A 20190-nucleotide genomic window follows, 5' to 3' on the forward strand; every position below is an offset into this window, starting at 1 on the left:
GATTCCCGCGTATAGACACTATTGATACAAACCGCGATTATGTCATGAATAGGCTTTATATCCTATTTGCTTCTCCGGTTCTGTCAATCGATTAAAACCTTTTCAGGTCACCATACACACACGCTTGTAGTAGGTCAGAGCAATCGAATTGATTTATTCGCTCTCTATTTTTGTTCCTGTCTTGAATTCCACCACAGGCCTATAGTGCGTTTAAACCACACTTTCGGACTTTCCATCTATACAACTGTATAACGCTAAACCAAAGTTGTACTTGACGAATAAAGGTTAACTTTTCAATTCAACCCTGCATAACACAATGATGTACACGCGAATTGTTGACATAGACCTCCACATACCTTATGACCAGCAGTCCGGTCGACGCACTGCCGGTTACAGACTTATGTAGCCTACTGCTACTGCTTTGGTGTGCCATATGTTTTCAGCGAGGTAGCTATGACGTCATCAACAATACCGCGAATTTTCACAACGCAAAGACGTATTATTTTGTAATATATTACAGTATTTTAGTACAACGCATGTCTAGCTTAGATTCTCGTAAAGTAAAGCTTCTATCTTCTGCTAAACTCAGGGGTCAGGACATGGGTTTCAATTTTGGGGAAGTCCCTTTCTAAACTACGGACAGAGTTTTTACATTTTAGTTAAGACAGCCTAAAATCAACAACAAAGATTGGGAAACGTTTGGTGTTCAAGTATTTAAGCAAGTTTTAGTCTCATCAAATTACAATGGAGGATTTTGAAGAGGTAGTACTCTATATTATACCTTTATTATACTTATATCTACTTTATCAATAATGTTGGAACACTTGAAATATTAGTATTATCTATACGTGTATATATATATGTGTATATTATTGGAAGTTTATATTTATTATTGTAGTTTGACGACAATGATTTTGACATACCAGAAGTTAGCGTGCCAACTCTGGAAAGTATTTTAAATGAGGTAGGCATTTTTGCTGCACGCAGAAGCTGTTTGTACTGTACATAGCATCTATGATTGCTAAGTGTTTGTTTTCTGCTTAAAAAAGTGGAAGAAAGATGTAAATTTTTAAATCAGTCAATGGCTGCTATTTTATGTTGTGATTTTATCTAGTTTGAGTATGACAGGTGCACCTCGATTTTGTTTACAAACTTTTGTTATGCATGCCAATGATGCCATAATATGTCCCATGCACGCCAGTTAATTATACAATAATTGAAATCTGTATGCATCATATGCTAACCTAACCAATAACATTTAACTTTTAAGGCATAGGTAAGGCAGTTACTCCTACCTTAGAATTTTCTACATTGCATTAATAGTTAAACAATAGAACGATAATTAAGATTTGTTTTACATGTTTGTGTGTCTAGGTGTTCCTGCGGGCCCTGAATTGAAAAAAGTTTGGCTGGAATGCTTTAACGAATTACCTTCTTTGGTCGCCGCTTACGCTATAATGTTACAATATCTTTATGGAACCAAATTAGATAACATTTTTGATCTTCAAAAAAATCCTATTTTCTCAAATAATTTAAAGCAACCACATTTTTTTAAATAGTCAGATGAAGCTGAAGAGGACCCACTCACATTTTTGAATGAAACAAATGAAAGCAATCCTGATGATGAAGCTAATACTAAAGGTTTATCTAACTTTGTATTTTAAAGCTGGTGCTTAAAAACCATAATGAATAACAATATATATATATACATTTTTATCAAATCCTGCATTCTTGTATCAAATGTTTAAGTAAGGTTTATTTTTCCATACTGGCATAAAAGCTATTTTTACATTTATTCATTTAACAAATGATCTTAACTTGTTGCAGTAAATGGAAAAGTCAATGGTACATTTTTACCAGAATTGAATGTCTTGAAAAACTGGGAAACTTCTTCAATTACAAGCAGCGACAGCAAAAAGTTAGACATTGTTTTAAACTGCAATAATTATAATAGAAATAAAGAATTTTATATTTTTATTAAATGCTATTACTTTATTTTCAATAATAATTGATATTTGATACTGTCATTATACTTAAAAACGAATAAAAAATTAAATAAACATACACTGGAATGTCCGATAAACGTGTACAATTTGTTTTTACCAGAGACAAGTCTACTTCACTTAACCATGGGGAAGTGTTAGAGGTTCAGAAAATGGAAAGTCTTTCAAGGCAGATGGTATCTGCTGTTGATAGAGTGAATGCTGGAAGACCAACTTCTCTTGTGAGTGTTTACAAATGAATGTAACTTACGTGGTGGGGCTTTGACAGTCATTATATCTTGCCGATGTGGTGCTTTTATTACAGTCCCAGTGCCTATTATACACCAACGGCAACGTATATTAAACATCAAAGGCAATGGCAGTTATTTTTAACACAGGTGTTCTGTTTGATACACCTCGTGCGCACTTTTGCATTGCCCTGTATCCAATACTAAAAATTACAAAGTATCTGCTTTGTTGTTATAGCATCACTTTTATATAGCCATATGTTTATGTGCCTCTGATAAGATATGATAACATATGTACATTATAACTTATAAAATTCCCCTAGTTGTTTAGTTGTATAAAAGATGTTCTTTTCCAACATTCCTATATCTCACTTTTTTAATACTTAATGTCTTAATATATTTAAAAAGAGTAAGATCAAAAAATAAAACCAGGAAGCTTATGTAGCAGCCAACATAAAGGTAAAGTCAAATTGTTTCATTTTTTTCATAACAGATATCTATATAAAATATTAATTTGTTTCAAAATAAATATTCTTTATTTTAGGCTGTTTCAAACCTGATAGCAATTGGTACAACGAGAGGATTAGTTATTCTATTCGGTAAGTTTGTCTTATTATAAAACATTTGACTTGAATATGGTTTTGTATATAAATATATATATATATAGTAATTGTAGAATTCCTTTGGTTTATCGTTTGTGTGGAATGCCTTTCTCACATTATTGTGTCTTTACACACTTTTCTTTTACTTATATATTTTAATTAAATACAACTCAATAAGAGCTGTAACTTATACTGTAATGTGGATTTAGAAGCCACGCTTTTATCTGATACTTTTATTCAAGTAATTTTTTCCTGTAGCGTGTGTATAACGACTGTCGTTTTATTGCTAAAACCCTTCTCTTTGTTGTAAAAATCAACCTAGTCTTCGCTACTGTATCTAAAGATTTGCTGATAAATACAAATTATGTTATCTTTATATCGTGATTTTAGACAAATCAAAATAATGTTCATTCTTCCAGATTCCTCTCAAGCATTGAAATATTGTCTTGGTTCAATTCAAATTGGGTCAAAGTACGGCTCGGTAACTGCTCTAACATTCAACACCGACACCACACGTTTGTTGGTGGGGTATGCAAAAGGAGAGGTGGGAAATTTGAAAATATATTTACTATATATATTCTTTTTTAAGAAACTTGCAATAAAAATATGGACACTCTCCCCTGTTTTTAATAAAGTACTCAAACAAAAACAAAATTTTACAGTTTTTTGTTGTTGCAAAATTGCTATTTTTTAGTTTATCATAGCATAGTTGTTTGGTGTGATATATGCTTCTCCATGCTCCGAAGCTAAGGCAATGTATGGGAATAATAATATGAGCTCAATAAATATAAATGATATTATTTTCATACAAATAATGTCAATATATCGTGTAATATAGCAATGATTTTCCTTTAGATTCTAATGTACGATGTGACTAATGGAAAACTTCTACGAACCATTACGGATGCCCATCCACCTGGTTCTGCTGTGTTGCACATTAAGGTATTTATTTGAATAGAAACACATATGAATATTTATTCCTCACATGGCAGGACAACAACAGGAATTTTAATAGAAAAAAAGGTGTTCTGTTTCATATATATATATTGTTCCTGCTTCTGTGTTGCCCACATGTAATTTTGTAGGTGTTTTTTGTTTATTTGTTCAATGAATGGTGGATAATTTAGATAAATGATATTCGATAATGGACATTTATGTTTAAGTAATTGCTGTTAAGACCTCAAAAGTGGTAGTAGGATCTGGTCCTGAACCTGTACCCTCTAGGTTAAAGGCAGGTGCGCTAACCTCTGTACCATGGCTTCTGACTACTGTTCTGTTCATTCTTTTATTCTTGTTTTTAAAACTGTAACATTTTTTCTTTAATTACATAGTATGAGTTACGTCTTAGTCAATATTTTGCATTTAAAAATTAAAATGTATAATTACTTATCTTTCTCTATAAGTTTAAAAAGGCTTTTATGTTTTAAATCAGTTCACAGATGATCCAACACTGGCAGTATGTAACGATAGTGGAGGTTCTGTGTTTGAGTTGAATTTCAGGTAAGAGCGTTGGCGTTATTTAGTGAGAGGAAATAAAGTTTTATGTAATTGCTTTTTTCTTCTGAATCTCTCAGTAAGGTTTACTGGTTTTAAAATGCTGTTGATATTTTCAATTTGGTCCTATAAAGTCTCAGACAACAAAATTCATAATATGGCTAGTTTTTCCACCATGTTACGATAAGCTGTTTTTACTAAAAATTTACCATTTCAGATGCATTAAGATATAGTAGGGTGGGGGAAGACACTAAGACAGAATATCTTTAGAACATATTACGCAAATATACTTATCGTGTGTTAAACAATTAACAATAGTCTATGGTTGTCATAAGGATACATTTTTATAATTCTTTAAATGTTCTTCGTTTACTACCAAATGGGACGAGAAAATAGAACGAAAAGTTTGTATCTTTTCCCGCTCCACTATACATATGGTTTCCAATGCAGACAAGAAAATGGTAGAGCAATTCAAAATGCTTTTAATATAAAACAGAGTTCTTTACTGAAAAACTATTTACACAGTACTATCCTCCCTCTCATAAAATCTGATCATAAACTTTTACAAGATATTAAAATATTAATCAATTTCCAAATCTTAAAACCAATCTTTTTTCCCTTTTGTACAAATATGCAGTGTACCATTATGCTTGTTTACTCAGTAAATTTTGTTTCAGGCGGTTAATGGGTGTGCGCTCATGCGAATCGAGATGTTTGTTCTCTGGAAGGTATAGAAATCTAAACAAATAATTTCTTTTGATTGGTTAATATTTCTTTTTAGTTTTTATCTACCTTATAACAGCAGTTTAATCATACGTGATACATTTTGTAAATACGCTAAAGTGTAGCCGCGCCTTTAACCAACAACTTGCCTATTTGTTATATCCAAAGCAGGTCTTAATGCCTGTCATTTGGTGTTTACTTTCTTTCTAAATTAAAATTAATGTGTTTTCTGTGAATAATCACTCATACGTAACTTAGATGGTAACTCGTACGCTGGCACTAGGTGTATGTACACCCGTGTTATATTGATTGTCATTTTCTGATCACATGCGGGTAAAGTAATTTACATTCATTCTGTCATTCTTTGTTTTTTTATTCCAGAAGTTAGTAAAAGTAATGTTTGCAAAACACTTTTTAATTTATGTTGTAAATATGTAAGATACACATAAATCATTACAGCTGCCGTCTATGTCAATTTAAATACTCAATATTTCTGATTATGCTCATTTTACTGAGATTTCCCACACACGTATCTCTGATTTTAAACTACTCCGAACAACAAATACAAAATCTACGTTTGTGGACATTGTAATTATTATACATAGGAAATTGTATACAAAACAGTTCAACGCAACTGTGTAATTATTATACATAGGAAATTGTATACAAAACAGTTCAACGCAACTGTAAGGCTGTTTATCAATTACGTTCCTATTTGCATACATATTAAATACACAGGCTGCTTTCAACGAAATATTAAACAAGTACTTCCTCTATCTTTCCAATTAAATCTCTACAACCTTTGTTATCCAATAACCCTTATCTTATTTTAGTATAAAGAATTTGTTGGCCCTACCCTGTCATGCTGAACTGCTTTAAAATCACCAATAAATGAGTGAATGTTACCTATTTATCCTTCTGAAACAATGACAGTAAAATATCATTTCTTCTGTTCTATATGATTTGAAAACTGGCCTAAAATAGGCAATATTCGAAACAAAATATCAGAGCACTAAAATTTGATTTAGAATTTGGTCAAAATTTTTTTTGTTTAAAATTACTTTACCTTTTATTGCAGTCGTGGGGAGGTATGTGCCATCAGTACTTTACATTTAAACAAGAACATAGCAGACCATCCACTTAGAGATCGGCATATGTTGGCGATGGGAACACTCACTAAGGTACCACATACCATAATAAAAAAATAAACCACAAAGTTACATACATAGTTACTCGCTAGTGGGCACGAGGTGTATGAAACAAAACACCCGAGTTATAACGACTGTCCTTGCCCCGCCATGCAAGAGTAAATAAGTTCTATTTATTCTTGTAATTGGTTGGTAAGTTTGATCTTTTTAAACAAGATATGTTTCTTTTTCAGATCCTTGTCGTCGTATTAAGACCTCAAATCAAAATAGTTTTCGCACACCGCTTAACTGTGAGTATAATATAATATAGTAGGGTGGGAAAGATGGGACACCTTTAACTCATAATATCCTAAATATCCTGATCTTGTTTTAAACAATTAACAGTCTATAGAAGTCATAGGAATACGGTTTTATAATTCTTTGAATGTTTTTTGTTTACTACTTAAGTGAGAGAGAGAGAGTAAAATGAAACGGTGTCCCATCTTTTCCCACCCTACTATACAATTTCATTGACTTGAACTAAAAGTCTACTTTCAATCACCAGACCAACCCAACGTGTGTTCCAATGTTAGCGTGGCAACTTACGGTTTGTCACAGCGAAGGAATGCGACTCATTGAACCAGTTTTACTATTTGGACGGGGCGATGTTCTTTATTTTTTTCAGGTTTTTCACTTTTATTGAGTAGTTTGCGATTGTAGCAGAAGCATGTGCATTGAACCTGCAGTTTTTAAGGTTCATTGGTCATTATTGTTGTGAAAGCAATATTCACTGAGGCTTAAACATGAGGCTTAAACACTTCAGCTTGAATGCACATAGAGCACTGATTTGTCTAGGTTGGTTGTTTACCTAATTTTGCAAGATGCAAAATATTGATGTAAGTTTAATCATATACCACTTCAATGCTGTAAATATAAATATGGAAAATATACAATATACACATCAGCTGCAAATAGACACAGGTATAAATCAAAGTAATGTGTGAAGTTTTAAACTAAAGTATTAATTTTACAATACACATGCATACATATGCAGTATTCGGTGTGTAAACCATTAGTCTAAGTCCAACAACATTTACCTATACTCACAGGTCAAATGTGATGGTTGGGACGCAATTAACTTTGTTCATCTAAGGACAATGAACATCACCTACAAGTTAATTAATATGGCTGTGAGTTTTATATATAAGTTTAAAGGTATCTTGAGTATATTAATGTTGCTGGGCAAAGACAGTTGTTATAACATGTGTGTTTTGTTTCATATGCCTTTTCCCATTAACACGTTACCACATTGTAATTTTGTGGTTGATTATTTTGAGGGATTTTTTTTATCTTTTTAACTGTATGACTGACTATTCAGGCAACTCATAAGAGCCCACTGAGTAATTGTTGTTGGTGTCTTATCCAAAGACACATACACCACAATTCACAAAGGTTGCAGCCTTAACCCATTTCCTTTTGACTAGAGGCATGCACACTAACCAATGTGGCCCAACCCATGGCCAATCAAAGATGATTTCATAATGTCACTGTTTTTAAAAAATCAGTACGTTTATACCAAAATCATTATGTTTATTAACATCTGCAATTTATCATTTTTTTGTAGATTTTCTTTTTTTTTTATATAAATTTTCTTAAGCAAATTCATAAGCTATGTCACAGTGGCTTAACTCACGAACCATTCTATTGCTTGATGTGAGAGAAAATCTGCATGTAGTGGATGTGGATTCACAGACAGGGTTACAAACGAAGTCAATTGATCACACCAAGCTCATTTACAGCAGCTCCGCATTTAAATCTCTTGCAAATGGAGGAAATGTCAGTCAAGCCCTGGTAAGTTCCATGCATGGTGGCAAAAGTTTAATGCAAAATGTGAAAGTATGCATGAGAGAAATTCGTGCAACATATGTACATGGCTTAGCATAAAGGTAAAGTCGTGTTTAAAGTTCAAATGTCCAAACAAGTGTTTTATCTAAGGAATATCTAGTGTGCTATACTGCTATTATTTAACAAAATTTATCATTAGTGGAACTAATATTGAAGCTGATTTTTGTAGTCATCTTTTTTGCCATTGTCACATCTTTTTTGCCAGAATTTTAATTACCCTTTTGAAATTTACACTACCCTATCTCTAATGTTGGAGTTATACACAGAATCCCAGGGTGGTTTATTTATTTATTAGATGTATATAATGCTTAAGGGATATGTATCAAACAAGAAAACAAAAAATAACGGATAATTAACATTATTTAGGGCGTATGTGTCCTTGAGCAATTGCGATTAAGCGTTTTGCCCAAAGACGCAAAGGCCCACAACGGTAGCAGCGACTTGCCTTGAACATATATATTACCTCTCAGTTAGAGGTAGGTACGCTAAGCAATTTGCTGCGGAGATGGTGCTTAGGGGTTTGCACAAAACAAGAAAGAATAAAATAGCAAACAAAAATTATTCATATTATTTATTACAAGGCTGTTATCGGAGAGCATGCTTGCTACCACTCGATGGTGCAACACAACGGAAAGGTTTATTTCCTTGGGGAAGAGTCAGTTCTTGCATCCAACATCACAACTTGGAGGAAGAGGATCGACCTCGCGTTGGAGAGAGGACACAAATATGCACTTGATCTTGCTCTTATGTTTTATGATAACTCTGCAAAGGCAGTTGTTGGTAAGATGTGCTTTCTATTACTGTGAATGGGAAAAGTAGGTTTTAATACAGTTTTAGGTTTTAATACAAACATGACAACCCATATGTAAGTTTGATTTTCATCTCAAATATTCCAGTTTAAAAATTCAATGCGGTTCTGTTTTTTTAACCTGACCAGAAATCCATTCTTTAGCTATGTTGGGTGTTCTCATAGTCATTTGTTTAACATTAAATGCTTTAGGGATGGCTTGTCACATATGGAAACTAGGTTCACATTGAATGTGCTTATTACCCTCATATTTATTTTACTAAAACATTTCAAAAAAATTTATCAGATTTTTTGATGGGTATACAGAATACTGTTTAGCAAAATGTTCTTTATTGATAGTTACAATATATACCATTAATATCAATATACCTGAAGAATTAATGACAATCTTGCCCAATTTTTCAGGTTTACCTGCAGATCCGGAACAGCAGAAGAATTTGGTCTCAGATGTGGTCAGTTTGATTCAATTTTGTGGTTTTATTTTTTTTATACTACTGTAAAATCTCAGTGTTTTGAATGATAACTTTTTTATCTTTGAGTGCACAGAAAAAGGACAGTGGTTATAACAGTTGTTCCGTTTTATATACTCGTGCTTGCTTAGGAGTTACAGTGTATATAAATTTGTAGGTTGTTTTTTCTGAATGGCTTAATTATTAGACAACCCATTAGTGACCACTGGTTTGGAACAATTGTTGTTAAACGTCTTGCCCAAGGTCACATACGCCCACAATGGCATTGACAACAATTACCGTTAATGTAAAATTGCATGCTTTTGTTTCAGCTGTTGGATGTTCTGGTAGAATTTGTTGACCTGTCCATGACCAAGCTCTGTCCTGACAGTGGAAAGTTACAAGTAAGTTTCCAGACTTAAACACTGTATATAGAAGCATATAACTTCAGTAATATATTAATAGACAAGTTTTTATGCTACTTTATCGTCCTATTTGGTAGTAAACAAAGAACATTCATTTTTCAAGAATTTTAAAACTGTATTCTTAAGACTCCCATAGACCGTTGTTAATTGTTTAAAACACGATCAGGAAATTTGGATATTATGTGCTAAAGGTGTCCTGTCTTCCCCTACACTACTGACTAAATCCTACAAATATTCCTTCTCTTATTTATTTGCTTGTACAGGTGTCTTATACCACCACAAAACTTTCACATGAACCTAAACTTTGTATTAATAAATCAACCTAAATTTTTTTACTCCAGGTTTTGATTAGCTTTTACCGCAACGTTGTACCGGTGTGTGTCAATCACTGTTTGCATATTGGAAGAGTGGACGTGCTTTTTGGAAGGTAGGTTAAGTTTAATATTTATTCACCTTTACTACAGGATAAGGTTATCTTTTTCGTAACTGTTCAATTTCAAAATTTATTGATTTCGTTATGTTTCATTACTTTTATATGCTTAAGTGTTTTTCTGTTTTTTCACAAGGTTTTCATAATACATTAAAAAACAACTGTTTACAGTAAAATCTTTGTAGGGTTATTCTATTCGGTATAATTTTAATTTCTGGTGAACCTAAATAAAAGGTGTAGCGACCACACCTTTATTCTTTCAAATAATTGTAAAATTGTTTTTTAACCAAAAACATGTTTGAGAACTGTTGTTTTGTCGCTATATCCTATTTTTTTCGTTTTATTATTTTTTAATTCTAGCTACTATAATTGAATCGACTAATAAAACTTTTTTTTTAATATTATTGTTAAGATTTCATTTACTACATGCCAGACAACGGTGTACTGTTACTAGTATTGTTGTGACTTTGTTTAAAAACCACAGAATTCTATATTAACCTCTGTCAATAAAACCAGCCACTACTATAATTGTATGTGAGCAAGGACTTGGTATTAAGGCCAGAATTGGCTCAATACCAAGAATAACACCAGTGTTTTATGTGGTTGCTTTATCTAATAGCACTAACATTCAAATGTCTTTGTGGCAGAATATATGAAAGATTTCGTGTTGATTGTATAGCGCACGGTGCTTTCCTTGAATGTCTTGAACCTTATATAATGAATGATAAATTACAAACCATCAGTCCTGAAGTGATGCAGGATTTTGTGGCTCATTACCAAGCTAAAGGTATTTAATATTGAATGAATGAATGAATGAATATAACTTGATTTATTCTCGCGTGGCTGGACAGCGACAGTCGTTATAACACAGATGTACTTTTTTATACACGTTTTGCCAGCTTACAAGTTACCATGTATGTAACTTTGTGGTGATTTTTTTGTTCTGTATAAATGACAATTTAAACAGTTTATTAGTGACCAGTGGGTCGGAGCAATTGCCATTAAATCCTGCCCAAACAGACATGCCCACAATGGTAGCGACGAATATAGTTTAATAGTTTGTAGTGAAAATACAGTTTTAGACACATTAGTCGCACATGTGTGTACATATAGGTAAATATAGGGTAAGCCTATATGTATGTATTATATATTTAGCGATATATTATTGATAGGTATGCTTAGCAGTGTTGAGAGTTGCCTTCTGCATTTGGATGTTTCCAGCTTGGATTTACACCAGGTATTATATAGATAGGCCATATCTATATTTTTATTTCATTAAATACTACATTTTGTTATGTCAGTGTATTTGAGAAACCAATAATTTTGTAATACATGCGTTGTGTTTTCTACCAGCTATATTTTTACCTTGTACATATCTTAGTGTGCATGACTGTATATTTGATCACACAAATGCATTTTTTACAATCTAAAACACTGTATGACACAATAAATGTAAGAATAATTGATCAACGGCTTTATGCCAGTTATCGTATTTTTAAAATGCGTAAAGACAGATCCTGTCTTTAATCTTTTTTTTTCTTCTAATTATATTCTTCTAATTTTTTTAAATTAAATACAACTTAATATGAGTTAATTTATATTGTAATCTGGGTTTAGAAGCAACACTTTTTTCTGCTACTTTTATTCAAGCAGTTTTTTTACCTGCAGCATGCATAGTAAGGTGGGGGAAGATAGGACACTGTTTTTTTGTTTTCTCGTCCCATTTGGTAGTAAAGAAAGAACATTTAAAGAATTATAAAACCGTATCTTTACAGCTCCCATAAACCGTTGTAAATTGTTTAAAACAGGATCGGGATATTTAGAAATTATGTGCTAAAGATGTCCCATTTCGCCCCACCCCAATATATGTAACGACTCTTGTTGTGTTCTTCACTATTGGACCTGAAGAGATAAATTATGTTATGTAGGTATTTTTTTATAAACACAGGTGCTTCATTTGTGCTGGGCTCATGGGCTTTATGATGCAATAATAAGCATCCACAACCGTGGCATGAAAGATTATTTTGGTCCGTTATTTGAACTTCTATCCATTTTACAAGCTGCGTTAAGTACTGGTGCCCCTTTAAGTGGTAAGCTATTTTATTATAATACATCTGCAAGTTGAATGACATTTACACTTGTTTATAATAAAAAAATAGTTAAAATATTCTTTTTTATGAATATTATATTTGAAACAACGTTTTTCCTAGAACATTTTAAGTTTTAATGCTTGGTTTTTAAAATAAAAAAAATAGAAAAAAAAACTTTTTGTGAAACAAAAATTCTGTTTAAAATTTAAAGTTGTAATTTCTGCATACAAACTGTATCATCCAAATAAGAATTTAAGAAATGATTATAAATTCCTTCAATTCTTACATGCTTCTATTTACAGAAAAGATGACAACTCTTGGAAACAAGTTACTTGTATATGTAAGCTGTTGTTTAGCTGGTGTTGCTTATCCACATGGATTGTTAGATGATGAAACTTCAACAAGTGTAAAGAATCAGGTAAATCGTGTATTGTATTTAGATTGTTTTACTAATTAAGCATCCACGCTTATTTTCTTCCAACTAAATGTAAATGTTTTTTTAAATGTGAGATATTTTAACAATTTTTATTTTGTCGCTATTTCCGGCCTTTTTGTTCAATATATATGTTGTAATCTTTGCTACTGAAATCGGAAAGACAAATAAAGTTATTATTATACTGCTTGGATAGTTGGATAATTCTTTAAAGAATACTAACGAAAAATCGACATTTGTGTATTGTTTGAAAACTCATAAATGTGATCGAAAAGTACTATCAAAGTTTCACAAATTGTTTCAAAAAAAAATCCAAGCGCGGGCGTAAAAAGCTTAGCTGTGCAGCATTGCAAAAGATTTCCATAAAAAAGTGTCAATTTCTCATAAAAAATGTCACTATAGCGCATTTTTTTCTTTACATATGCCATACATTATGTAAGACAAAGTGTAACACTGAAACTCACCCCATACTTTCTTCACACAGATGTTTGAAACCTTGATACATCCGAGTATCAGTGAGTTAAAGACTCACCAGCTCTACCCCATCATTCATATCTTTCTAAGATTTTCCACCAAAGAATTTCTTAACGTCCTTTCGCTGGTGGGTTATGCTTATATAAAGTATTAGGCTTACAAAAAAGTTTATTTGGTTTTGAATATGATACCTATGATCACAGTTTTTAGTTAAATATAAAAATTAATGGGTACGACAGTCGCGCTTATTAACTTACGTTCTTTCCCATACCTTTTATCCTAAGCATTGTTTTGCTATTGATTCCCTTCTCTTTGTATTTTAAATAAAATCACCTACGCTTTTGTTTTTGGAGAGATAAATTAAAAAATATGTTAATTTAACATAATTATGTTATGTTATTTTATACAAAACATCTTCTCTAAACTGGCAATTCAAATCTTAAACAAAAAATGTTAACCGTTTTAGTCCATTTCTGAGCCGCACTTTCAGGGAAGAGAAGGTTTTTCTAAAGTTCAAAACTTTGTTGATGTTCTGCTCCAAGTAATGTTGGAAAGTCAAGGTTTTCGGGTAAGTTTACAAACTATTAAAAAAAATTAATAAAAAAAAATGAATATTTTTCTTGTTCCACATGATAGCCTGATCAGATTGGATGTCTGTTTACGTTCCTTGCCCGATTGTCAGCTCGACAAAACTCACAAATTCATTTGAACGAAACGTTGAAACATCAAGTATTAGAATTTCTCACCACTCCAAGTGACCATGCTACTGATCATGAGGAAAGACAACAAGTATGAATGATTTTTACTTTTATATTCTCGCGTAGCAGGGCAACGCCAGTCGTTTAATGTAACTGTTCTGTTTCATACACCTTGTGCCCGCTGTTACCAAGCATATAACTTTGTGGGTGATTGTTTTTTTTGTTTTTTTTGTATGGCATTTTGGAAAACATGGCCAAAGGGTTGTACTTGTAGCAATGATGGTTTCACTGTCTTGTCCAAGGACACACAAGCTAAAACGAATTACAGTAAAGTTTTTCTAATGTGTACCTTCTATCCTATTGTAATGTCTTTCGAAAATTGCCATTGATTCTTTACCACTTTCTGTATTTTCATTTTCATGTTATTTTTTTCCCTAGGCACTTGTGGATTTACTGCAGTGTGGTTTTATTGAGGAATCCTACACTCCACGCTTGGTGCATCTAGCTGGACAAGCTTCATTTTTTAGAGTTTTACGTTTTCTACACACCCAGCAAAGAAAATTTGACCTTGTGTTTGTTGCTTATGTTCAAGACCCTGCACAAACTGTAAGCTCTTTATGTGTGAATAAATGAATGAATGAAACCTATTTACCCTCCTTGTGGTGGAGCAACAACAGTTACTACGTTTGATCAATTGTCGTTAATTGTCATATCCAAGGTCACGGACATATAAGCCCACAATGGAAGCAGCGACTAGCCTTGAACCCCATTACCTCTAAGTTAGAGGCATGCGAACTAACCATTCTGCCACAACACCAGTATATTTGATTTACTATATAAAATATTTTCTCGTCCCATTTAGAAGTAAAAAAAGAACATTCAAAGAAATATGAAACTTTGTCCTCGTGACTCTCATAGACCGTTGTTAATTGTTTAAAACACGATCAGAATATCTGGATATTATGTGCTAAATGTATCCCATCTTTCCCCACCCTACTATACTAATAAACTCCTTTTTTATAAAATTTGTATCTAAGCTGTTTACAATTTCAGGACAATACATTCACTTACGTTGAAGATGTATTGACAAGCCCTCAATATACTGAGCAGGAGAAACAGATGCTAAAAGTAAAAGTTCTTGAGCATATTAAGGTAAGTTGTTGCTGTCTTGTTTACCTTCTCTGTTAATAGATAGGTCAACTAATATTATTCACAATTGTTTTGACTTTGGGTGTTACAGTTACTGTTTTCAACTTACACTTTTCCCACACCTTTTTTCTGTATTTTTGTCGTTTTGCTGTATTCGCTATCTTTTTTTGAAGAGATAAAAATGTTATGCTATGGCCCTGGCTATAGTTTTAATGTTTTAAAAAAAAATCATTTTTTTTAGATTATTTAAATAACTTAAACCCTACCTTTACAGGACCTAATCAACATAAACGGTAAAAAGTCCGTCAACCTTGTAACTAACTTACTACAAGGAACAATTCAAACAATTGCTGCTAAACTTCATGTAAGCTTAACTGTTAAGTCTCTTTTTAGTTGTCTACACTGACTATTCCCTAATTGATCTCTTAAAAAAATTAACACTACTTCTCTATTGTAATAAAAAATATCCTGATCTTGTTTTAAACAATTAACATCGGTATAGGTTTTATAATTCTTTAAATGAAACAAGAAAGTAGAATGAAAAGGTGTCCCATCTTCCCCGCCCTATTATACAATGAATTTAAATTAACCTTAATAATCTGCACAGGACGAACCTTTTGTGCTCTACACTTTCCTATGTGGATTATTCATAAACAGAGATGATGAACAAACAGATTTCATTCAAGATTCATATTTTGGTAAATGGGTTATACTTTGTACCCTTTTTTCGTGAAAAATAAAGAAAAATACTCGTAGTCACATACCCATAACCTTTTGTACATCTTAATAAACTTAGCATTAAACCTAAACCTTAACACTTAATTAGGCAATATTGACTATTTCACGATTCAGAAAGGCATTCCACATTACCCACTTTTATGAAGAAAATAAGCAATTACTAAATTTTTACCGATTAATTTTTGTATGTGACTAAATGTCTTTACACTTTCAAAAATAGATGATGATGTGACATATGAAGCTCCAGCTGCATCAACTGACCCAGACACATGCGAGCTTTATCTATCACTGATGTGTCAGTTCGGTCGAGCAGAAGTCTTACAGTTTGTACAAGATTGTGAATACTGCAGGCCACATAAGGCACTAGAGGTATATTGTTTTGGTTTTTATCTGTCAAGGGATGATTTCCTATCAATTACCATTAAAGCCCTTTAATAGCACAGGTGTTAACACACCTCATGCCAGCTTACAAGTTACCATGTATTTTACTTTGTGGGTGATTTCTTTTTGTGGATTTTTCTTTTTTATGTGTGGCTGATAATTTAGACAACCCATTAGTGACCACTGGGTTGGAGCAGTTGCCGTCTGCCCAAGGACACATACGCCCACAATAATAGCAGCGACGAGCCTTGAACCCATTACCTCTGGGTTACAGGCAGGCTCGCTAACCAACTGTGGTGCTGGACAAGGAAGTTTGTGTATCAGTATAGCCTTAAAATTAGAGTGCAATAGTGCATATGTAGGTTAATTTACAAAAGTAATGCTCTACCTGAGTAGAATGCTTTTTTCCGTCCATTACCATAAAAGACCTTGTCGCCTACCTTCGGGAAATTGACAGGCTTCAAAAAAAGTAGCACCCCCAAGGATTGTATGTTAGGACCCATAGCTTATCACAGCAGTGGGACCTTACCCACATAAAACAGAAAAGTGGTTTTCTATTTTGCATGTTATTTTGAGAGTTAGAAATTGTTGTACATGTTTTGGTCTCAGCTAATAATTAATGGGTGGGGCTGAAGTGTCAATTTAAAAAAATAAAAATTTACAAAGGTGAAATAATAAGGTAGAGTGAATTGTTTTATACGTAATAAAAAAAAGTAAAAAATTAGGTTTATTATGTTTAATTTGCATTTATTATGTTCCTATTTTAAACAGATAGTAAGACGTTATCGTGTGGACGAAGCAACTGCCTTTCTACTTGAGAAGAGCGGTGACATCAGCGCTGCTTTTAACATTTTACTTAACGCTGCTCATGAAAAAATCAAATTGCTCAGTGAAGGTGAGGTTAAATTTTGTATGTTTTAATATGATGTTTAACGTTATAGTAAAACATTCGTTCTCAGAACTTTATGGTGTTTCCCCTTCACCACTATTACGGCAAAAAACAGCAAAACTATTATTGTTCTCTGGAAATTATGCCTAGTCATAACTGATTCTATTTTGTTTTCCAGTCAGTTTTAGTACAAACATAACACCCTATATATATGACACTTATTTTGCTGTCAGTTTAACTTCCTACAGGATAACGGTTTCAAAAGTTGAAACAGAAACCTATAAAAATGTAGACATTTTTCCTATCTATGTGATTTTATTTTGGTATTTAAACTTATTTTATTTTGTTCTAAGACTGGAAGAGTAGCTGAGATTTAGCAGCTCTCAAGTTACCCCAACTTAGGACAGTTCTGCATCTTTCTTGTGAACCATATACTCAGTTAATACATATATTTCTGCAGATGATGAAAGTTTACATCAAGATGATGCAATGTCGGCAGTAGATGATGTGATTCGACTTTGTCAGAGAAACTCAAGAAAGTTGCAGGAGAAGCAGAGAGAGGTTTGTGCTTGAAAACATACTGGGGTAGAGAGAACGACCTCACCCAAGAATAAAGTTGAAAATACATCTTATTAAGCCTATAAGGCATAAACTTCAACTAATTTTCTCTCATATTGAGTCATTTTGTTAATTTGAATTTGCCTTGTTTTTTTTACATAAAATTTGCGCTATGGCGAAATCGATGGGTAGATAGAATTTCAAGCTAATTTCTGCTTTAGAAACTTTGGTTTTCCCTTCTTGATGTTGTGCTGAAACCCCAACACAACATGGATATGAGTGAGGATAAGGAAGTAGCAAAACAACTTGCCCAGCGTGTGCTTACCTCCATGATTGGTCACATGACATTACCTGCTGTACTGCAGAAGATTATACAGGTTTATGAGAGTGCATTTTTATTCTCACTGTAAAAGTTTACATAACAAACTTTTTTTCCCAATTTTGTGTGCATTTCGGTTAATAATTATCAGACACTGTTTTTTAACTCTTCATGCATGGTATTAAATATATGCTTGTTTTCAATTATTTCATGCAAATACCAAAATGACTTGGTGCAGCATGTCCAAAACGTTTTTAATATATAAAAAGCTGTAGGATTTTTTATATGTACGTTTAGAAATGTAGAACTATCTTTATGTTATAATTTTAACTTATTCATTATGAACTTCCAGGATCCAGCTTATAAAAGTGGAAAGTTTGGTGAAATAAGAAACTTGTTGTTGGGAATGTTAGAGACATATCAATATGAACGAACGTTGCTTAATACAACTCTTAACTTACTAGGCAGGTAAGATGGATAGCAGGTTTGATTGTATATTTATAACATTCAATGTGTACTTAATTTTATGCAAAGTTTGTTAATAATTTTATGCAAAGTTTGTTACTAATTGAACAATCACTCTGTCATTTATTTACCTTTACATGTTAAAAAAACAAAAAAATAATATACTCATGAAGTTACATAGGTGGTAACAAGGTGTGAGTTAGGAAAGCCAAGTCACAAAAAAGTTACTAGCGCTTGGATAAACAAGTGACATTTTTCACAATGGTTATGCCATTTTTTTGATACAGTCTAAAATATTTTTTTTGTACAAATTGAATACAGAGACCGTCATCGTTCATTAGCAAGCTTACATAAGAATGTTGTTCATGGAGTAGCTCCTAAATCACAGTTTTGTCTCATCTGTGCAAAGTCAGTGCTAAACAATCAACAGAAAACAGAAAATCTGATTATCTTCAGGTGACAACATTTTTTTATTTAAATACTTTCAAAGTGGAGCATTTAAATGCAGTTTGTAGTCATGATTAAAGTGGTTGTATGCAATTGGTGCCAATCTCTTCAAACTCTTGTTATCACCACTAAGATCAAGATGCCTAATAAATTTTAATCTATTTCTATTAATTTTTTTTTTATAAACCCTTTTTTTACAAAAAAATGAGGTCTTACTGATAGTGTGATGCGGTATATTGCACTTGATATGTTTAGCGAAGTGCAGAAAACATAGGCATTTTTTTTGTTAAATTCTATCTTATTGTCAGGTATGGTAATGTTTACCATGAAAATTGTCTTAATAAAGAACGGAAGGATAGAGCTTCAACAAGGGTGGGAAACGACTTGAGAAATTTTGAATCGAACAAGAAAATGGAAAACTTTCGTGATGGGTTACTCATGGAAATGAAAAATCGAAATTTAAAGGTATACGAATGTAAAATAATGCTTGCTCTGTTGTATTTTAAAACACAATATGGAGAGAGTATAGAAATTGACACTTGCTAATTAAAGCCACTATTAATAGTCGGTTATATTATTATTGTTGTTAATACCACTGGTTCATCACATTTAATTTCAATCTTGTATGAAGGTTGTCTAAGTTAGTAGGCTAAGTTACTAGTCGTTATATAGGCCTTTATAACACCAAATATGAAAATCATAATTCTTAATGATATTTTTTCTAATCTACAAGCATGAATATTATAAGAAGCAGGCAGTTGCAATTTATAACATACTGACTTTATTATTTTATTTTGCAGCAAACACCATCAACTGCAACCAAAAGTGGTCCAGATGTTTCAGAACAGAGTTTTAATCCTAAAAACTTTAAATTACGAACAAAAGCACCACCTATTAAATTTTAGCAGTTAAACATTAAACATATACACAGCAATTGGTTAATATGTGTTTTAATTTTGTATTTGTGCAATATCGAAGATATAATTCGATTTTATTCATTTCATCCATATTTTATGTTTTTCTTGTAATTCATTTATTTTAGTTAATCCTGATGTATTTGTGTATGTTACAAATAAATTCAGCATTATTTTGTTTTCTTTGAAATTCATTTATTTTCATATTTTTTAAAACTAAGTTACCCGTGGTTTAAAGTTTGTACGCCGCCGCTAGTGGCGAAATTTTCAGCAAAATGCCGCGCACCAGCAACAAGCAAATATTGAGATCTATTGAAAAATAGAACGCGTTAGATTAAGTAAATTGCAAAATTACGCTTTCCACTAGGCTATTCTGCAATGTACCGGAGTATTCTTCATTAGTGCCGTCGCTTACTCTTATTATAAAAGCTAGAATGGCAGG

General features: G+C 32.5%; 1 protein-coding gene across 1 annotated transcript; it reads left to right on the plus strand.

Moving 5' to 3' along the window:
- The first annotated feature begins 516 nt into the window (after positions 1–516).
- LOC149740452 (vacuolar protein sorting-associated protein 8 homolog) lies at positions 517–19926 on the plus strand. The gene is made up of 38 exons (XM_089873078.1): positions 517–762; positions 899–964; positions 1560–1641; positions 1828–1918; positions 2107–2224; positions 2775–2829; positions 3252–3376; positions 3688–3774; positions 4265–4332; positions 5004–5054; positions 6128–6230; positions 6431–6487; positions 6742–6861; positions 7286–7366; positions 7857–8027; positions 8663–8861; positions 9295–9341; positions 9671–9742; positions 10105–10190; positions 10841–10980; positions 11366–11430; positions 12142–12283; positions 12586–12701; positions 13201–13317; positions 13657–13758; positions 13827–13979; positions 14327–14494; positions 14942–15040; positions 15312–15401; positions 15645–15735; positions 15996–16144; positions 16928–17051; positions 17506–17606; positions 17825–17980; positions 18275–18390; positions 18709–18843; positions 19143–19299; positions 19635–19926. Exons 1-38 carry the CDS (start codon positions 745–747, stop codon positions 19737–19739), a joined length of 4023 nt encoding a protein of 1340 aa, XP_089729204.1. The 5' UTR covers positions 517–744; the 3' UTR covers positions 19740–19926.
- Positions 19927–20190: the final 264 nt, after the last annotated feature.

This window comes from Ciona robusta, chromosome 2 (assembly GCF_009617815.1).
Source record: "Ciona robusta chromosome 2, ASM961781v2".
Taxonomy (NCBI): Eukaryota; Metazoa; Chordata; class Ascidiacea; order Phlebobranchia; family Cionidae; genus Ciona; species Ciona robusta.

Bases quoted from the DNA above. Each gene is read 5' to 3' on its own strand.
- LOC149740452 (XM_089873078.1), top strand. The intron at 4,333-5,003 runs GTAAGAGCGTTG...ATTTTGTTTCAG, and splicing joins GTGTTTGAGTTGAATTTCAG to GCGGTTAATGGGTGTGCGCT. The intron at 6,488-6,741 runs GTGAGTATAATA...TTCAATCACCAG, and splicing joins TTTTCGCACACCGCTTAACT to ACCAACCCAACGTGTGTTCC.